The sequence below is a fragment of the Haliaeetus leucocephalus genome, unplaced genomic scaffold (genome assembly GCF_000737465.1).
Source record: "Haliaeetus leucocephalus isolate CR32 unplaced genomic scaffold, Haliaeetus_leucocephalus-4.0 Scaffold351, whole genome shotgun sequence".
NCBI classification, from domain to species: domain Eukaryota; kingdom Metazoa; phylum Chordata; class Aves; order Accipitriformes; family Accipitridae; genus Haliaeetus; species Haliaeetus leucocephalus.
Window position 1 is genome coordinate 4,287,215 of NW_010972787.1, and position 21,396 is coordinate 4,308,610.

At 37.0% G+C, this 21,396-nt stretch overlaps 1 protein-coding gene across 4 annotated transcripts in view; it reads left to right on the forward strand.

Moving 5' to 3' along the window:
* CDK8 (cyclin-dependent kinase 8) overlaps window positions 1-21,396 on the forward strand; it is an 87,286-nt gene that overhangs the window by 55,949 nt on the left and 9,941 nt on the right. For 3 of the 4 annotated variants that reach the window (XR_774673.1, XM_010572672.1, XM_010572674.1), the window contains exons 5-9: window positions 7,947-8,004; window positions 10,794-10,925; window positions 13,055-13,198; window positions 15,300-15,369; window positions 16,410-16,482. Coding sequence is in view for 3 of the 4 variants with exons in the window: in XM_010572672.1 (XP_010570974.1) it covers window positions 7,947-8,004; window positions 10,794-10,925; window positions 13,055-13,198; window positions 15,300-15,369; window positions 16,410-16,482 (477 nt within the window). In the remaining variant the exon portion in view is untranslated. The remainder of the gene's footprint in view (window positions 1-7,946; window positions 8,005-10,793; window positions 10,926-13,054; window positions 13,199-15,299; window positions 15,370-16,409; window positions 16,483-21,396) is intronic. The other variant, XM_010572675.1, reaches the window with a different exon arrangement.

The window sequence follows — 21,396 nt, forward strand, 5'->3', positions numbered from 1 at the left end:
GAGGTATGGAGGACCAGAAGCACTTTGATCACAAATGTACCTTTGAAGTAAGCTTAGTCAATGCAAATCCTGCAGTAGGATTTAGTAAAAAACCTGGAGTATGATTTTAGAAACACTTAGATGCAGTTTCCAGTTTAGTTTTGTTGGGTTTTTTAGTACTAAATACATTGTTAAGGTTGTGGCAAAGTTATCACTGCATAAAATGCTGTGGAAGATAGGAATATAAATTGTTCAAAATACAGGAAATAGCCATAATAATTGTTTTGTCTGCATCCTGCTGTAGAGAGAAAATGCATTGATCTCTGTGTGTAATCTGTACTCATAATATAGAGGAAAAGTTGAAAAGATAAGAAAATCCTTTGATTAAATTGAGCAGTTTCAAAGTAGCCTGTGAAAAATTCACCTTATAAATAGGGTACACTTATCCCATATAAAACCTTGCTCTGTATGAGCTCCCAACTTTATCCAACTTGCTCTGAACACAAGTGACACAAAAGATAATCTTTGGGGCGTTGTTGTTTGAAATACTGTGTTTGTTCTGTGGACAAAGGTGTTTCAAGAAGTAAGTGCAAACAAAGCCCAGACAAACCACTGGAAAGTGCATAGTAATAAATTGCGTAGCCTTTTCACTTTTTTTTTTTCTTCGTCCAGAGCAGGAGGAGTTATATGTTAGTACAAGTAGGGTGATACGGAAGTGATGAGAGTACTATTTAAATGAAAAACAAAAATAAAATAGCGCTGTTAAGGACAATGGCATTGGCTACCACAACTGCATGCAAACCAAAGATTAAATAAGGCAGTTTTCTTCCTTCGTGTGAAAGTATTAGGAAGTATGAGATTACAGTACTACTGAATGCCTGTCAACCTGTGGAAGCTGCTCCAACAAAATGAGTGAACAAAAATTATACTCAGTGGTTTTTATTACCCATTCAAAATCCTCAGTTGTGAGGCAGAACTCTGAATTGAAAAAGGAGATGGGATTATATGCGGAATAACACAGTACCTAAAAACCAGTTTAGTACACTCTCTTCTTGCATTTGATGCTGCTCTGATGTGTCCACAGCATCCAGAGTCATCCTGAGCTACGAACGAGTAATCACTTGTGTCACAAAACCCACAGGAAATAAATTTCTGCAAGACTATTTGTTTTAATTCATTAGGTTTGTTATTACACTTTTGCATGATGTGTTAATGATATTTGACATGTTAGATTTTCCTGCTGTAATAATGTTTTTGCCCATGATATCCACCTTTCCTACTTTGGAGATTTAATACAGAAAGTCACACCCTGCAGCTCGTCCTGATGTATATTTTTAGGGAGTGGGAGAGTTGGCCTGGAAAGTCTAATTAATTTTTTTTCTTTCAACTCTAATTCCATTCCAATGAAAGTGGTAGAAAAGCCTGTGTATTAGGCTATGTACAAGCTCTAATAAGTTACGTTGCCCCAAGTTGGCAGTGACTGAGTGACAGCAATGGAAGGAAATTCTTGGAGTGTGTTCAGAGCATAAAAATGTAACAGTGAGGCCAACAGCTTTCATCAGGCTGAAACAGAGATAAAATATGGTGATGGTAACTAGCAGAAGGCCTCCCTGGCATAGATACGGCATCCCTCTATCTTCTATCTTATCCAAATACTTTCTGTACTTTTAAAATTTTTTGAGCATGTGTGCTTTGATAATTTATGTTTTTGGTTTTGTTGGGCTGTTACTGGTAATTTTAATGGTTTCTGGTTTTAATGAGAATTTTATTTAGATACTTGATTTACTTTTTTTTAAACAGACCTGAGATGTTCTTTGTGAGAAGATAATTAACAAGAAGTATTAAATTAAAATAGATTTTCTTTATTTTCCAGTGCTTTTCACAATTCATGTGTTTTTTTAATTAAAAAGATGACTTTAATGTTTAGGTTTAATACATGTTGAGTTCTGTGGAGCCATTGTTTTCACCAGTGTTTGTGGTGGTCTTTTGATGATAATTTATTTTAAAGCCCCGAATTTTGGTTGCATTTATTAACTGATTATCTTAATTGTGAATGCACATCTTTGAATTCAAGGAAGTAAATTAACTTCAGAAAAGTGCTGATACTATTATTTGAATATGGTTGTATTGACACTTTAATTGTGCTAGAGTACTATTTAGCATAGAAGTAGTCGATTTTGTTCAAAATGGGAAGAGAATTGTTTTCTTTAACCATAAAATGTTCAAAAAAGTCAGTTCCAATCCCTAAGAATGCAATAAAGAAGTGTTTTTGTGTATGTTATGATTACTTGAAGATCAACAAGGTTGTTAAGACAGGTGTACCTTAAGAAGCATAAATGTTTTGTGCATCATAGAGCCTGAGATGGGCTGTGACTTTTGCAAGGCTAGCTAAAGGCTAGTAGGTTTTTGCTGCACAGTTTTTCTTGTCAGAGGACCTAACTGGGAAGTGATAATATATTTCACATCAATATATTTCACCAAAGTGCTCTTCCAAGCAGGCTGCAACTTGGTAAGCCTTTGCAGTTGTCTTTCAAAACCTTTTTTTTTTTTTTTTCCCCCCCCATGACATTGAATTACAAACTTCACAGCAAGTGTTTTATGCTTCTCAGGCACTTGCTCACATACAGCTGAAGAAGTGGAATTTTTTTGTATGATTGTAGGGTTGTATATTTGAATCTGTTCCTGTATTGTTTAATATAATGTTTTAAAGTCTAAAATATTAAAAAGTCATTCATTCTAAATCTTAATAGAATCATTGCTGAGACCATGATTGCAAAAGCAAAATAATTTAGGGATAAAAACACTTTGCTTAGTATTGTTCTTTTAAAGTTAAACTGCTTTTTTAAAATTAAAACCAGTGTTACACTTTTTTCAATTATCTTGGCTCATCAGAGGTAGAAATGGGCGGGACAGGCAGTTCTGAAAATTGGTGGCACAGCCTTTAACGATGCACAAATATGAGTGGTTAACATAAGTCACTGGTGTGACTCACCCCACCACTATGAACCCTCTACTGAGTAACGTTTTAGTAGCCTAACTCTGAAGTATAGGATTGTCCAAATGAAAATTGGTTAGGATGATACTAAAACCTTATTAAAAGGTGCATTAAAATGGAGGCATAAAGAGGGTGAGTCTGTTCACAAATATACATGGGACTACTGCAAACAGTTTGTAAGTGGGGGGAAAAAAGGTAGCATCTACCTTCTAATACCATAGATAATTCAAAGGAATTTTGGTTACTCATCGATAGGTATGTTTAAAATCAACCTTTGAAAACTAATGAGTTCAGAAACACCCCAGTAGCAAAAAATAGGTGGAGAAATAGTTCCTCCAGACCTGGTTTGATGCTGAAAGTAGTAAGTATCAAAGATCACAATGGCTAAGCCCTGCAAAAATGCCAGGTTTTTTTCCTCACTGCTTTGATGACTAAAACTTAGGGGAAAGAGGACCCAACAGCAGAATACCTTTCCCGGAGCAGGAGAAAATGTCCTGTGATTTCCAGACAGCTAGTATGTGGACACAGAATAAGTAATCATCTCTCACTCCTATGAATAACTTGCTGTGAGCAACAGGAATGCTGGCTTTTTTTGATATGATCACATCTCATCAAGACATAGATTGGTATAATTTTCATGTTGTTTGCATTTTTATCTTCAAAATAGAAAACCAAATAAGTTCTCAAGTCTGAGTTTCCCCTCTCAATGAACACAAACAGTATGTGACTGCAGTGTTTGTTCAGTTGGAACAATGATTTAAAAAAAAAAAAAAAAGAGCAGTGCTGCAGAAAAGATGTGAAGAAAATGCACAGCTCATAACCTCAACGTGAATCAGTAGCCTTACACAGTGAGGCAAAACAAGATACCATACTGGGATTGTATAAAGTGGAAGATGCTGTGCAAGGCATGTAAAAATCCCTCTGCTGTATTTAGCATTAGTGAAGCCTCAGCAGGAGCAGTGTGTAATTTGGAGCACTCGAGTTCAAACAAATAGGTGGCTCAAGGCAGAACAGGTAGAGGGAAGCAACAAGAATGATCATACATCCAGAAAAAATATCCTACTAGGAAACACTGAGCAGAAGAGGGTTCTTTTAATCTAGGTGATAGAACTGAAAAGAGAGGTAGATCTTCAGGAGTGTATGAAGTCCTTGCACTGAAGGAGAGTGGTTGTCTGCTCTTTCTGCTGATGTGTAAGAGAAGAGGCGATGGGAGTAACCGCATTTGTTGTGTTAGAAAGAAAGGAAGAACGCTGCAATGGAGAAGAGTGAAAGAGAGTAGATTGCCTGGGAATTGTGCAGCCTTCATCATCAGAGACTTCAGGATCAGGGTGAACAGAAAGTGGTATCGTGTGTCCCGTCAGGCAGATGGATGAAGGTAACTGCCTGAAGTCCTTTGTAGATCTGGGAACCTGTCAGTTTAGCCTCTGGGGTTTTTTTAGCTCCTTTATTTGAAATTAGCCTGCTGCTTTGGATTTCTGTTTGCACTTTGCAAATAATGATTACATTTGAAGTACTTAAAAATATTTCAGTGAGATCTTTTTTCTTCAGTAGTAATAGTGATTAAATGCATAAGATTAGGATTTGTCTAGGAATCACACAAGGAGTCCTACAAAGCCCGATCTAGGACCAGATAAGATTTAGTGCTGTGCCATGGTCACAAGGCCATTCTTCCATGAGAATGAGTTATTGCCCTGCTGCTGAGGTGGGGTGTCAGGGGTGGTGGTGTGATTTTTCTTAAATTTTGTTCTGTGGGGTTGTCACAAAGTTGGTTTGTTGGCCTCTGAAGTACTCAGCTGTACATCACTGCATGGCTCTTCACATTTGGTTTAGGATCATAACAGCTTTCTCATTTGCATTTGTCTGGCATGAGCAAATTATTTTACTTGGCGGCAAAAGGAAATATGCCTCAATTAGAACAAAAATGAGTGACTTTAAAAAGTTGATCATTTGTAGTTATAAAAAAAAAGCTGTTTTAAAGTAGTGTGTTTTCAGAACACAATAGAAAAATCGTTGAAAGATTTTTCTCGTTCAGACCAAGTGATTTGAATAAGCACTTTAAACTTTCATTTTCTCTGGATAATTAAAATTAAACTGAAATTTAACAAGTCAAACTGAAGTTTGTCCAGATTTCTCCCTTCTGTTTCTAATGATGGCTTCTTTTTCTTTGCAAATAAATTTCTAATGTGTAATGAGTTGTCCAAAGAGATGAATCTGGGGAGTTGTTTTTTTTTCTCCAGATGGTGGACTTGAGTCAAAGATATCTAACAAGAATCCCTGACCCACATTTTGACTTTTGTTAGTGGACTTAAATGTTTTTCAGGGAGTCCTTAAAACACTTATGTTTTAGGAATGCCAATACTTTCCCTGTACTGTTTTCTGGTAGATGTTTCCCTATTGAATTTAAATACTGATGAACTGTCATTTCGAAAATTCTTTCAACTAACAATGTTGTTCCATGCTACTAATGCAATGATTTTAGGAATGGGAACCTTCAGAATAAGACCTCTGATTTTAAATTTAAATTTTTTAGTCTGTAACTGTGATGTTGTATCTTTACAGTGATGCGACTATATAAGTATTTTTGTCTGTAGAAAGAATCTTCTGTTTCAAACAGAGCTGTTTCAGTGAAGGGCCTTTGACTCTAGGAAGAGGTGAACTGCTGTGAATGGTTATTCCAGATCGACTGAGGTTTTTCTCATTTTGCGGCTTTAGAAGACTCCTACACGGATTTCTAAATTGTCTGTATTTTTAAACTTTTTCTGTAAATCCTGAGAGGAAAAAAAATCGGGGTGTGAATCAAGCTGTTGCTAACCAGTATTGTCTTACCTCTTTGTGCTTTCTCTTCTCACCTACCTTGAACTTAGGGTAGAAGATCTTTGGGGCAGGAATTGTTACCCAGTGCTGTGCTGATTAATCATCTGGCATAATGGAGTCTTTGTGTGAATATGGCTCCTTATCCCTATCAAAATCCAAATAGTAAAATATTTTAAGGTAAAAACATCATGAGGATGTTACAAGCATTTTTTTAGCGTATTATCAACCTGTGAAAATGCAGGGGGAGGAAATTATACTTTAGGTCAATGTATTATTTATCTGAAAAATTTTAGTGCCTGTGTAATGTATCATTAACTGTACTCAAAAAATATTAATTAGGCATGTAGCTTATTAACACCTCAGACATACTGAAGCAGCTTTTGTAAAAGATATGCATGTTTTCTCTGAGTCACAACATAGCAATAGAATGGTTGATGTGGTGAAATTATGTGTTTTCTTATCTAGCAGTTTGAATTGCTTTAAACTTCTACATTAACTCTGAATTTAAAGATTTATGCTGCTTGTTTATTTCTAGGACTTTTCTAGAAACAATCAAAATTGAATGCTTTGTGAGCTGTGTGCCCACATACTGCATTTTTTTCTGTTGAAGCAGTACTTACCTGGAGTGTATGACTTACTAATAAAAACCAAAAAGGGATGGTGGTGGTGTGGGACACAAGTTCTTCCGCATATCTCTGAGCTAATGCAGCACAAGTTGGATCTATTGTTATTGCTGTTGGAAAGATAATGGGATATATCTTACCTTTTTGGTCATGGTCAAGCTACAACATTTTCTTCCGTCTTTAACCTGCTCTCAGAGAAGAGATGCAACACCTCAAATTCCCTTTAAATATTTTGTACGTGTATTGTACAGTTTCAGAAATCCATGTTGGAGCCTTTCATAAGCAATAGGAATTAAGTTTCTCAAGGAAATTTTTTGTGAATTATTAATTTTTGCACCTTGTTTTACACAATATGAATTACTTCTAGATCTCAAGATATCAAATTGTGGTCTTTTGTCTCTTTGAATGCGTTTACACCAGAGCCTGATAGTTTCAGGAAGACTTGAGAATTTCCTAGAATATATGCTTGGTAAATCACACTAAGATATTAAAATTTATTATATTGACTTTTAGGTAGCCTAAACTATCTTGCTGGGATACTTTTTTCTTCGGATCAATTTAAACTGAGAAAGCAAAGCAAGAGCTGTAACTCAGCCTTATTATAATTCTTACAGTTCACAACTGAATAGGAGCCCCTGTTTTGTCCAGGATTTACAGTATGAATGGGTATCTAAATCACTCCAGTTCAAAACTAGTCTAGCATACGTTTTCAGCTTTAGTTGTGAGTTTCCTGACTTTTTTTCCCTCAAAATAAGCACTGCAGATTTGACTTACATAAACAGTGTTAGCATTTGAGGAATCTTCTGACTGCAGATGCCAAGACTGGATTGTGGGAAACAGGACAGCAGAAAATATAGGATTAAGAAGTGAGTGGTAATGTTTCTAACCAGCTGACCTCTAGCTCAATTCTTTAACTCGCCTCCCTAGTAAAAGAAAGACAGGGAAGATGGAGAGAAAAAGAATGTAAAAGCAATGCTTTCCAGTTTTGCAACTGTCTGAATTGATACACGCTTGTAAATAGGAATAATTTAGATGACCTTTCTCTCCGATATAAAGTGGTATGGTAATGTTTAATCTGTGTCTCACTCAGGTATTTTGTATGTACAATGTGTCTGCAAATGCGCCTGATGACCCTGGGCAAAACGTGTTGCAGAGTTGGCTTCCCGTCCCTGTGCCGGGGGTGCAGGTGGTGGGCAGCAATGGGACTGCTTCCCACCAAAGGGACCTAGGGCAATTTCGGTAGGAATCTCGGCGGCTCGGCAACTGCCAGCTCATGCGGGTTGAGGACAGACACCAGAGTGTCAGTTAGGGAGCATGGTGCTGGAGCACAGAAACACCGAAAAGAAATGTGAGGAAGATGCAGTCAGGGAGAGCCTGTGTCTGGGTCCTTGCACAGCTTTACTGTGACAGAGAAACTTGTCGTTTTTATCAAAGTTGGTTTAAAACTGGCAAAACAAAGCTTAACTAACTTTTCAGAGACTAATGTTTAGGTTTATCGTGGTATATGTATTGTATATTTATTTTTTTTTCCACAGAAACCTGCTAATATTTTAGTTATGGGTGAAGGTCCTGAGCGAGGAAGAGTAAAAATTGGTATGTTTATATCTTTGATAAGTCCCAGTGTAGCATTTAAGCTAGAATGTTCTGAAGGTGCAGTTGTACCACCTAAAGTAGTCACTGTAATACTAGTATGTGCCTGGGCACATTGCCTAAATGCTCTTTTCTGAGTGACTGGCTTCTTGATATTAGCCCCATGCACCAGTTCTGACGATGAAATGCTGTAGCCTCATCAATAAAAAGTGGAAAATGTCGTTATATTTTGTTTAAGTGGGTGTTTGTGTGGGGTGGGGGATTTTGATATGGGGATAAAGATGACAGCTAGCTAGGGGGAAAGGAGGAGAAAGGGGATTTTAAAATGTCCTCCATTTACCCCTGTGATGCCATGACATTATCTTGCTGCTGCTTATAAAATCTAAATAGGGAACTACTCATTACTACAAACTTTAAATTTTATAATGGAATCAAAGGTGGCGTTTAGCCTACAAAATATTCTTGAAAGGGTAGACAGGTCCCTTGGAGATAAATGCAAGGGATCCTAAAAGTCCAGAAAACGCAGTAATCCAGCCAAAATGCTTAGTGAGAACTACCGCTAAATGCTCAAACTGGGGTGTACACGGGTAGGAAGGACCCAACACTTTCCCCACTATTGTAATATATTCTGGTGGGAGTTACTGTTCACAGTGAGAGGATAATTTGTAGAACTTCAATTGTTTTAAATTAAAGTAAATAAATAAATAAAAATTAACTGTAGTCTAACAGAAATAAGCTATACCAGGCTGTGCATTAGTGTGGTGGCAGTGCTTTGGTAGCAGACTGCTAATGCACAGCCTACTTATATTTGTTATGGTAATGCAGCCCCATTTGGAAGGGTTTTTTTTAAAGCTAATTCATCTTTTTCACTTCCCTCTGGCTTTCTTTTATGAGATTATTCTTCTGCATTGTTGCTCTGTACTCTTATTGTTTTGTTTATCTGAACTATATTGTTAATCACTAGTATAACGATTCAGGGTAGAATTCTCTTGGAGTGTTTAGTCCTGCTCTAGTCCTTCCCTCGCCCTTTGAAATCTAAGGAGCAGATGGGCCAGGGCTGAACACTTCTGCAGATCCTACCCTGAAAGTTTTAAACGCCCTTCCGAGGTTTAAGGTTGACAGTAGAGCTTGAGGTCTTCTCCGTACAAAACAGGTACAGCATGGACAGCGGAAGGGAAAATTTCTTCCTATTACCTTATTCTTCATGGAGCAGTTGCTTCCAAAATTGAGAATGTAGGTCATCCTCTGGGCATGTTCACTTTCAACTGTGGTGGTGATATTTGCTGTATACAACTACTTGCTAGTAATTGCACATAGACCACCCATTTATTTCTTAATTTATAGTTTTGAATTAATTTGGGAATAACTTAGAACACAACTAAATTTAGTCAGACTCTGTTAATGGACAGGTGAAAGATTCTGTATCGGACCACCAGTCCTCTGAGCCATCCATTCCCAGCGGTGGAAGAGGGAGGGGGACCCTGGATTTCTAAGTGTGTTATCAAAATGTAGATTTCTTTTTTTTACTATTATTTTCTTAAGATATTACCACAGCAGGAAAAGAATGCAGAAGTTATACCCCTACCAAGGGCTTCCACTTTTCCAGTGTAACTAATTTTTCTAAAAAATACATAACTGGCATTTAACTTAAAATAATTTTTATAGGCTTTTTGTGTCATTTTGAGTCATAAATTCACTTTCTGCCAACAATTTTCCTTATTTTTCATAGTTACTAGTGACTTGATCATATCGTGAGTAATCGATATTTTAATGTAGAAAACTGTAAAATGTTTCTCTTTTTAAATGCATTAAAACAATCATAAATAGGAATGCATATGAAAAAAAAATTAAGGGTTGTGTAGTCAAGTTAGAGACCTATATTTACACTGCAGTTTTCCCTCAACCAGTGAGCTATAGCATGTAGGTCCTTTTCCCTCAGAATTGCTGCTCATCTCATTTCATTCGAGTCTTTCTCAGCATGTGTATAGTCCTGCACCACAGAGTCCCTCTGTCTTGGGATTTGGGGAGTGGTGGGTCGGGAAAGCGATTTGGTGGGAGAAGGTGCATATTTTAGTCTCTGCCCATTTTTTCCTGTATCACTTACATTTGGTAGTTCAGACAGTTTTCTAGGCAGTCGTATACTACCAATTTTAAAAAGCAGTTTTTAATGATATAATGCCCCCAAACAGCATTTAAAAATCATAGCCTAAATGGTATTTAGTACTGGTATCTCGATACTGGAAATACGTCTTGACAGAAAATTAGCAGGGAGGCAGATGCTGTAGGCCTAGTTGCTGGTTTTGTGTGAAGGAAATCTTGCTACAGCTAACTTCATGAGGAGGGAGCTTTTGTGATGTGCACGTATGTATTATAAATCATTCTAACCTTTTTAGAACCTGCATTTTGCTCACATTTAAAATGCTGCTTGTTGAAAGACCATCCTGTAATAATGGAATATTTTACCAGAGACTATCAGGTATAATGAGTCAGGATTTACCAGTGTCCTGAGAAGTGAGTTGATGCGCTTTTTCAGAACAATGGTTAATTCTTTGTTCTAAATGGCTCATGTTAGTAATGATTTATAATGATATACTTTATAGGTGATGACATCCAGTAACTGCTACAAAAGCTTTAAGAAAATATGCTCACAGAATTTATATCTGCTACAGTCTGCGTTTGCATTTTATTTAGCAGTGATGGTAGCGCTAACAAGTAAACTCTGTTTTAAAAAAGAAAATAAAAAATTGGTAGATTTCGTCAAATTTTAAAGCATCTCTCTTTGACTTTTGCAGCTGACATGGGCTTTGCCCGATTATTTAATTCACCTCTGAAGCCTTTAGCAGACTTGGATCCAGTAGTTGTAACGTTCTGGTATCGAGCTCCAGAGCTGCTTCTGGGAGCAAGGCATTATACCAAAGCTATTGGTAAGTAAATTGGATGAAAACTTACTGTTTTGTTCTTTATGTAAAGTGTACCCAAATATTGAAGCATTGATAAATAGTACAAAGGACAGTAGGTGAGTTAAAGGTATGTTACTGATTTCTTGAAGAAATATTAAACTTTGACAAATTGTTTAGTTTACTATGGTCTCTGGCTATATATAGGAATGAAATATTTCTGGGTCTTGGCTCCAAATGCCCTGGGATGCAATGTAAATTTATATGGCTTTCACACAAGACTTTTATAAATGCTGTTAGAGGCAATAAAAAATACGGATGGATCTTCAAACTGTTAGTACAATCCATATTATGATGATGAGGCACAGTGCATTAATTTTGTTGTGGATGTTTTTACGTAATCTAATAAATATGTGAAATAAGGAATGTACAGAATGGAGAATACATTGGCTGCACTGAAACTAAACTGTAAAAATAAGCTGCATTTTAGCCTCTCTCTATGTCTTTTTCAAAGCACAGCTGTGAACAGGAATTGCTCGAAGTAGTGAGATGTGGTCAGAGTCATGCAACAGGCTAGCCAGAACAACCCAAACCTCAGAACGCGGATGCTGCGAGGATGGCATTGGCTACATCAGCTTAACGCTACATCCTCCTCTCCGCTTAATTCATACTTACCAGTCTGAATTTTAACAGTTTTGGCATGGCACGGTTGACTTTGCTCTGCCAGTCTCTGCTTGTGCCGTTTGAGGGGTAAGGGATCACTGATGGCAGGAGCCAGTGTGGGCTGTGCCCGTAGGATGGGGGAATAGCCTGGTAGCAGGCTTAGAGGGAGGTTCACCTTTAGTGGATGTGAACAGCTTTGCCGTGGAAGGGAGAGAGACTGTAGGGAAGAGGACTGGGAAGTTTTTTCTCTTGCTGGCTGGTTTAAAAGATATGTTAAAGCCTGGCAACCGTTTCTGGGGGAATAACGTCCCCTGCAATGCTCCGTTTCCTTTGCACAAACATGGAGGTTGTATGTCAGCGTACATGGTGTTGTTTCTGTACCCTGAAATTCTTTCCTCAGACCTTGGCCATTATTTTTTTAAGATCATGTCAGTGTTTTTGTCATAAATTCTAATGTTTATGGCTTAAATGTATTTTCATTTACCTTTCTGTTAATACTATATTTCTTTTATAGATTGAATACGTTTCTTTATCTGTTCCTTTAAACTGCTTTTTTTTGTTGTATTTGCATGTTCTTTCACTTTACTGACATTTTCTTCTGCTTGCAGCATGTGAAACTGCATGGATGGTCATAGCCTTTAGTACGTAATTTTTTTTCAGCATAGATAAAAACTGACTGTATACAAACACTGAGTAATGGGGTTATGCTCTCTGCATCATTTGCTTTTGTCCTTGTTCATGACCTTTTCTTGTTCATTCAAGGTTCAGTGTAGCATTACTTTATGTAAGTTAAAAATTGCATTTGTATATGCTAGAAAAAAATCAGGAAAACAACTGGGAAAATGCAGGCTATCTGATTTTGCAGATTGGGACACAACAGTTAAAGGGGGTTGGTGTTTGTTTTTTTTGTTTTTTTTTTAATGAATGTTGATCAAGAAAAGGGGTGAGGTACGTGGGCATGGAGCGATTTTCTTGTTATTCTCTTTCCACAAGATTTTATAGATAACATTTATCTTATTCCACTACCACTGCTCTTCAGCTTGTATTTTTGGGGTTGTTTAATACTTACGAAACCCAGTGGCTGATCAGAGAGGGGACGTTTCTTGGTGGGGACAGTATGGCAGTGAATGGGCAAGATGTTGGTTGGCTTTTCTTCATTTGTATTTTATGTGTGGACGGTTACCCAAATAGTTTCCTTTGGTTTTCTTCTTAATCAAATTACTTTTTTACAGCAATAAATGGTAACTACACTTTAAAAACCACACAAAAACCTGTTTGATACTCTATCAGCTCCACTGTAGTTACTGAGTTGTGTACCTCTATCCGTAGCTAAAAGGAAAAGTCAAGGAAGTATTCCACTTCCACAATAGAAACTTGAAATACTCAATGCAGGTACCTTATCTCTGACAAGCTAAAAAATAACATTTTACCTCACTAAGATGCTTTTGGAAAGATCCATTTGATTTTTTAATTTCTGTTCTCCTTTTTTAAAGATATTTGGGCCATAGGGTGTATATTTGCAGAGCTGCTAACATCAGAGCCAATATTCCATTGTCGACAAGAAGATATCAAAACTAGTAATCCTTATCACCATGACCAGCTGGACAGAATATTCAATGTAATGGGATTTCCTGCAGGTACATACTGTATTTTTTTAACACTGCTGTTCAAAGAAAGATATCTGTATTGCTTTCTTCACATATGAAGGTGGCAGCTGATCAAAGCAACAAAGCTGTTCAAACACAGTCTTTATTTCATGAGTTATAAATCTAGAATCTAATAGTCATATTAGATAATTTTCCTATTATTAATGATAGGACTATCTTTGTGCATACATGTACCAGTGTTTTACAGTTTTAAAATATCATGTTTAATGGTGGATGATTAAAAATCAGAAGAAATATTTCTGCATTTCTTCAGTACTGATTATAGATTTGGAAAGGGACTGATGATTGGGTGAAACCAAGCAAAAATCTATATATTTAGTGAATATTATGCAGACATTTAACTCATCCTAAATCATACATAGCATTTGGAAGTAGGGGAGGGTATTTTACTTTTTTCCCTGGTAGAAGGCTTGTGATATGGAGAAAATTTCTTTATTCCAAACCAGAACAAAGAACAGGTTGCATGAACGAAAACAAATTACAATGTGGATATCACTTGTTGCGTTTTCCCCTCAGTGTTGGTCATATCTTGTTTTTCTACAGGCTGTCCTGCATCTTTCAGTTAATGAATGCTTTGTCTTCTACTGTTCACACAATTGCAGATGTCAGAATAACAGGGGCCTTAATTTTACTTTTTGGTCATCTTTCTCCTCACTGCTTGTGTTCCCTGCTGTTGTCCATTCACTGTTAATAATCTTCTTCTTTACTGTTCTGGTGGACTTTCTTCTTCCTATCACATGAATTTTGTGGACTGTTATGTTTGTGTGGTTCTAGAATGTTGTTATTAAATTTGCTCTTATTTTTCCCTTTGACTTTTTTTTTTTTTGTCCTGAAGCAATGTCCTTCATTGTTTCTATACTGCTGTATGAGATTCCTGGAAGTGTTGCCTTTGCACATGAAGTACTTTTATTTTCTTGAAAATCCCCCTTAATTTTGCTTCTTTAAGCAATACTGTCCTATTCTGCTTTTAGCCTAGAATTTTACCCTTTTCTTATGTTTTTCTTACTTCATTTGGGTTTTACATTGTCTTTGTGTAGCTTACAGAAATAGATGATATTCTCATTATTGTTTTCTGATTGGTTTAAATAATCCTTTCTAATGGTCTGCATTTGATTTTGAAGGTCTTTGGTTCTTACCAAGTAATATTGTTTTTCATGTAATTGCAGCAAATGTTTTGCTTTTTAATTGACATTTGCCATATTTGAAACAGTTTCACATGTCTTTGGAATAGGGAAAGAGGAGAATCTTTTATTTAAATAAATAATAATTAGTCTCTGATTTATTTATTCACTTAATATTTTTTAAGCTCCCAGTGTTCTGCAGTTGTGATAAGTCTTAGTAAACATTTGACTTGAATCAAACTACTTGCCCACAGAGGCTTTTCAGGAGTTACAGAGTGTAATACATTTGAGGCTAGGTGCTGGTAGTGATTTTTTTGTTTGTTTGTTTTATTTTTAAGTCTGTTTCAGGCTTTGTCTACACAAAGCAGTTGAGATGAAATATTCTTTAATTTGAGTGTGCAAATATTACTTTTTCTTAACCTTTTGTTGGCTAACAGTATTTCCTTTACATGGAGACAGCAGAAATTTGCACAGTACCCCTGGGCATTTTCCTGTAACTAAAGACAGTGCTGTCAGAATGGGAAGTCCCTTAGAAGGAACATTTGTGAGAGTCTTGTGTACTCCTGTCCCGAGATCATGACTGTGCCTGAATAGATTAAGTAACAGTCCTGAAGGTTGTAAGCGCAGTGGCTGACGTGTTTTTCTTCTATGTTGTCTTTTGGGCATATGGTGATCTTCACTGTAGCTGGCAACTGTTTTTTTTAAAGCTCTTGAGTTAATCAGCCTGAACTGGAACTTCTTAGGTGTTCGTATGGTGAAGATTTATTGTGAAGAGGTGACGAAGGAATATGAGCCAAGTAGTACAAAGAAATAAGTAACTGCAAGGTTAGAGAAGCAGACTAAAAAAAAAAAGCCAAAACAAATCAAGGCTATGGAAATACTTGGAAAGGCTTTGTTTTACTTGGGGGGGGGGCAAGGAAAAAAAGTATTAATAAATATTGATTTTGCAGATAAAGATTGGGAAGACATAAAAAAGATGCCTGAACATTCAACTTTAATGAAAGATTTCCGGAGAAACACGTAAGTCTGCTTTGAGTTGAGCTTTCTTAAGAAAGTATGTTTTACTTCTTTCTCCTACCCTAAATTTCTTGTAGCTCAGGTTGTTTTCTATGTAGATGCCAAACAAGGACTATGAAATGGTTATGACTTAGATTGTGAAAAAAAGAAAAATAAAGTAGTTTCATAATGGTGAACTTGGCCTGTCAAGGTGGTGTGAATCAGAAGAGTAGCCAGAGACGCTGTAAATGGGAAGGTGGCAGGTGTGAAATGCGTGATGCCAGTAAGACCCCACACAGCTCTGAAGATTGCTAAGCACAGTTTGTCACAGCTGTTTCCAAACTGGAGGTACTGGAAACAATTTTCCTGTGATAGCTGCATAAAAGGGATCTGGTGACCTTATGCTGTTTCCAGCAAACAGTGGGTATAATTGTCAGGTTTGGTATCTAGGGTAGCTTATGAAGACTAAAGAAAAGAATACCTCTCAGTTTTGCTGTCACATTGCCGAAGTCTAATACCTGCACCTAAGACCCTAACCCTGTTGCCTTGTTTCCATGCTGAGGGATTTGGGGCTGTACTGTTACATACATTTCTTGCACCTGCCGTGCTATTGTAACCATTTAGAAACCTTATTTCTGAGCTCCTCTTCAAAAAAGTGAATTTATGGATGTTCTTGTAGCAACCTGTACATTGTAGGAGAGTGTTAAGATGGGCTTAGTATTTATCTCCATGTTTATTGGCATTAGAAATATACAGAATGAAACTGTGTAGTAGTAAAACTGCTAAAAGGCAGTTTAAATCCACGTGATAGTTTGCATGTGGGTTAAAAGTGTTCTTTCTGTGTGGATGTGATGTGTTTTTACAAGCATGTGAGGGAAAGAAATGCATTTCTGTACTGTCTGATTTTTAAGCAATCTCTGATGTTAGTAGTTGTGGTTTTGCCCTGCCTAGTGGATTAGCAAGAGACTAAACTGTTCTTATTAATAAGTTTTGTGACTACTAAGAAAGCTTTGCAGTATCGGTGATTTGCATATTAGAAATGTCACATTTTTTTCCTTTTCTAGGTATACCAACTGCAGCCTTATCAAATATATGGAAAAACATAAAGTTAAACCAGATAGTAAGGCATTTCACTTGGTAAGTTCCTGCACGCATAAAAAACCAAAACCCTCATATAAGTTACAGATGTTCAAGCTGAGAGTTGAGCTAGTGTTAAGTATTCTGTGACTAAGTTTATCTTATAAATATTATACTGTATTTTATAAATAAAGTTAGGAATAACTGATATTCTGCAGTCTGAGATTTGCAAAACCACTTTATCTTCTCACGTTGATAAAATGATTCTGTGTGTCATTCACTGGATTAGGTTCTGTATCAAGTATATCAGAAGTTTTCAGTCTTTAAGTCATGTTTAGTTTGTAATTATATTTGCAGTGTTGCTGCAACTCTTAGCCATTTTGCTGCTTTGCATACTTTAAATAGCCTATTTTTTATTTTTAAAAAAATTCCTAAATGCCTAATTTTTTACATATTCATTATTAAGCTTACATCTTACAGACTTAAAAAAATTGAGGCTTAACCTGTAGTTTAGAAAATTTTAGTATGTCTTCTGGTGCACTAATCCTTTGTAGCTTTCTTATGAAAACATCCTAGTACTCTTACAACAATGATTTTCTCTCTAGAATGTATAAGTATTTTTATGAAGACTCCAGTTAAAATTATATACTTGCTTAGCTCTGGAAGTGCCTGCGTTATGTTGTTTCAGAAATTACTATATTGGGCCATTTCTTCTGTGTTTTAAAGAACATTCAAGTCTCTAAAATAAAACATATATATATATACACACACACACACACGGAGAAGAAAAAATTTAAGTATATCTAGTCTCTCTGAATGGACATTTTCCCTATCTTCATGTTTCCAACCCAGATGAAATGTTTTCAGGCTAGAATTATAAGGTAGATATATTATTTTGGGGGGGGGGGGGGGGGGCAGGAGTGAGGGAAGAAAACAGGAAGCTTTTTTGATCTTGGAGAGGAGAGGAATAAATTGAAGAAAAGGGAAGATGGTTGAGGCCTGGGTGTCTGAGGACCATGTGGCTTTTGTTCAAGTCACTGGAAGCTGTACCTTCTCTGATGATCAGACCCACGGGTTTTTAAGCAGCCGTCTTTCTTCTGTTCAGTAGTTTTTCCTCCATATAAATTTTGGAATTTATCTTTCAGTCACAGCAGCTCTGAGGCAATATTCTTCTTCTGGCATACTACATGAGCAAGTTTGAATGGGGGTTTCCAAGCAGATGAGTTATACTGCAGCTGGTCTAAAATAGAATGTATATTCAAGGTTCAGATTAAAACCAAAAGTATAACCAGCTGAATCAAGTAATCATTGTGAGAGATTACCTGGTAGTTGTACCATTATGCATCAATTTACTGTGATGTGTCTCTGTTCTCCAAAGTTAAAAGTTGGTGAAATACTAGAGTTGTTTACTCAAGCAAGGAAACTAGTCTTCTATGGTAGAGGCTTTTGATTTTTGTTTTTTATGGATTTTTGTATCCAAGCATAACTGGAAGCTGCTGAGCAGTCTGTGTATTTGTACGTAATACATAAATAGTTTGTGTTGATACATGAAGAACTGAAGTGCCTGTTATGCACAGGCAAAACAGTCCATCCCATTTTGCTCATAATTAATCCAGTTTTTACCACGTAGCTATTTATAACAGAGCTTCATAAATGCATTTTTAGTATTTACCATTATGTTCTAACGTTTTAGTATGAGAATACACACTCTAAAAAAAGATATATTTGACATAGTAGAGAGAGCAAGTAGAGAATATCTCATATTCCTATCAAAGCCTAAATAATATTTCTGAAGATTATGTTAAGTAATTCAACAAGCAAAAAACAATGAACATGAAGTATCTGTTGAATATGATGTTTTGCATAGAATGGGGTTTGGATATAAAAACTAATCCTTTGACTCTTAAGTAAAGCAAATTGAGTGAATTTCTCTCATCAGCCACTCTAGGCCAGTGTTCTGTAAAATTATGCAACTGCGTGCATCAGTACTTACCTTTCTAACTCTACCTTCTTTGAGAACAAACGTGCTGCTTGTCACCTACAAATTTGACTTGTGACATATTTGGAGTCTAAAGCTCTCAAAATTAAGCTTATGTTGCTGTACCAAAATCTGACAGTGGCTAATTACGACTACTGGTGAACAGCTGAGAAAATTCAGTCAGTTCTGCCTATTAAAATCAGTTGCATTAGATTTTCATATCATATCTAGGCAACCTGAGGTAAAAACATTTTCCATGCAATAACCTGTATAACATGGCCAGTGACTTCATCTTCAAATAACGTAAGTGCTTTTCCCCTCCCTTGATTCCTCAACTATTTCTTTCTCACCGCTCTCCGGTCTGCTGGCTCAACACCAAGCTCAGGTAGAAGTGAGTAGGTCAGGCTTTGCTGTACATCTTGGCAGTCCATAAAAAGACCTTCTCTGAATGAACTAGTTTCTCTTACAAGCTGTGAGTGCTCTGGCCAAACTGACCTGAAATTTCTCATCCGCTCTCCCAGTCTCGCAAATTTTAGAAATTGTTTTCAATAGAACAACAAAATTAGACACAAAATAATCACATGAGAATAGCTTAAAACACTTACTACAGCATTTTCTCCCTGTGGTACCACAACAGGGTGATAACTGTCTGAATGTATTGAGCATTTCTGTTCAGCATGTTGGTGTTTATACCAAAAAGCAGTGGTTACATTAAAATGCAAAATCAAGGAATGGTCCTTTTCCAGGCCACTACCCCTCCATCCTTGGTCATATCTATTAGTACCAGACAAGAGGACCAGGAGGTGAGTGAGCATGGAGTCCTGATTGAACACTCTGCTCAACTGCTACCTCTCCCACTAGCTCCAGTTTGGATCTCTACCCACCTTCCCCTCAACTAAACTGGTAGCGAGAGACAGCACTTCATGCAATTTGGATGGTGTCGGTGTCATGCAAGCTAAAAAGCAGGGTATTTAGTAGTATAGACATAGCCTTGTTCTTTTGTACCTCCCACAGATACAGACTGTGAGGGAAGTACTGTGAAGTTTATTGCTAATTAGCCCTAATAGGATCCTCTCAGTTTTCTACCCACTGCAGTCTGTCAGGGCAATTCACTGAAAATCAGATCCCATTTAAAAACCCTGGTCTTTCCAAAGTAACATCTTAAAACTCTGTTCAGAGGCTGTCAAAATTGGAAGGTGCCTTAGGTTTGCATTCAGTTTGAGGGTAGGCTGAACTGCAGGTGAATGCCTTGGGCCCCTCCACCACAGCCTGAACAAGTTCAGTGAATCTCTTTATACCAGTTCTTCCAGAGATACTCCAAGATCTTTCTTTTCCACAATCTGTCTCACAGCCCTTTTACTCTCCGTGAGAACAGATAAACCGTCTACATCTACTGTTGTAAAATATGCCAGAATTAATAATTCCAGGACTAGTAAATCCAGAGTTTGTTGTTATTGCCAAAAATGAAATGTTTTGATTTCCCAACTTGAATTAACCAGACTTTTTCCCTCTTTACTGACATTCATGCATGTGGTCCTTTTTCACACGTGGAACTGATGTGTTACATGAGACAACTTTGGCTCCTTCCTGCTTTTGCAGCTTACATTTTTTCCACTTCACTTCCCTGATTATTCCCCCCCACCCCCTTTATTTGTTTATGCCCTAGAAAATGGGTACATGGCTGCTCCTGGTTAATTGAGTGATGCATCATCTTTCATTTGGTTACCGTGGTCCGTATCAGCTGCAGTGATTGTCCCATTCATTGCCGATACATAGTTTACTGCATTTTTATTATGTCATTCGGCCAGGTGATCTTTTAATTGAACAGTTTTTAAGGTAGAAAATACTTGTAATAATAGGTGGAAGATTCACTTCTGCGCTGGCACCTGAACAAGGGGGCAAAATAGGAGTTTTGATCCCCTGTGTGATAATGGTTGCACAATCATTAAACTTTTCTCATGGTTTCTGTTTTCTGTTGCTGATTATGACCAAGTTTGCTCACATCTTGTCAGCATGTGACGGACAGCTTTACAACTGAATTGCGAGAAATGATGCCAGAATTTTGCAATGTTTTTTGATTGTGATGTTTTTCAGCATGTTGGCAATTCTTTCTCATTTTTTGCCTTCCCCTTTTCTGGCTCCTGGAATTGCTTTTTGAGCTGTTTGAGAGAATGGGAATTGTTCTGTTCAAACTGATATTCTACAAAGACTACATGCAGACTCAGAGAGCTGAAATAACTTATTGTGAGTCCCCGTTGACAACGTGAAAAACAAAACTGGATTGATGGTGGAAATACATATTTATTATGTTCTTAACCATACCATTAAAACTGAGGGCTGAGAAGAGAAAATGTACTTCCCTAACTTCAACTATCTGCAGCATGGAGGTCTGCATTGTGGTTGTGTCTGCTCACTTAATAGCTAGTGAAAGGAGATGACCAGTTCAGACATAGATCATGACACTGAATCTTTATAAAAAGGTGAATTTAATCCCATGAAAAGCATGAATAGCAAGTGTAAAGTGGATATTATTTACATATGTAGTTTCTGCATATCTTGTTAGATCCATGACAAAAAAAAAAAGCTATAGGCTGAAAGTGTAGCATTTCTTTTAAAGATCGTTGTCTTCGACAATACATCATGGTGTAGGTTTGCCTTGGACAATGTGTTCTGCGGTGAAACATGAAGACTGACTGTTTTCCTTCTTCTGTGTAGTGTCTGAAGGTTTCCTTGTTCTGCGCGTATATGTTGCTTGTCCAGCACAGCCGTATTCCACAAAATTTCTGGGTGGATGGGGAGAAGTATATGCACATACAGCAGACCTTTTGAACATGAAACACTTACTTTTAGAATGCATCACTGCAATTCAGTGTTAGAGTTAAATAAAATCATTCTGGTCTGCTATTCGTAAAACAGAGAAGAATCTTCAAACTCATGGAGACAGCATGATGTTTCTGGTGTGGTTTTTATTGAAAATCACTGTTGAGATGCTGCAG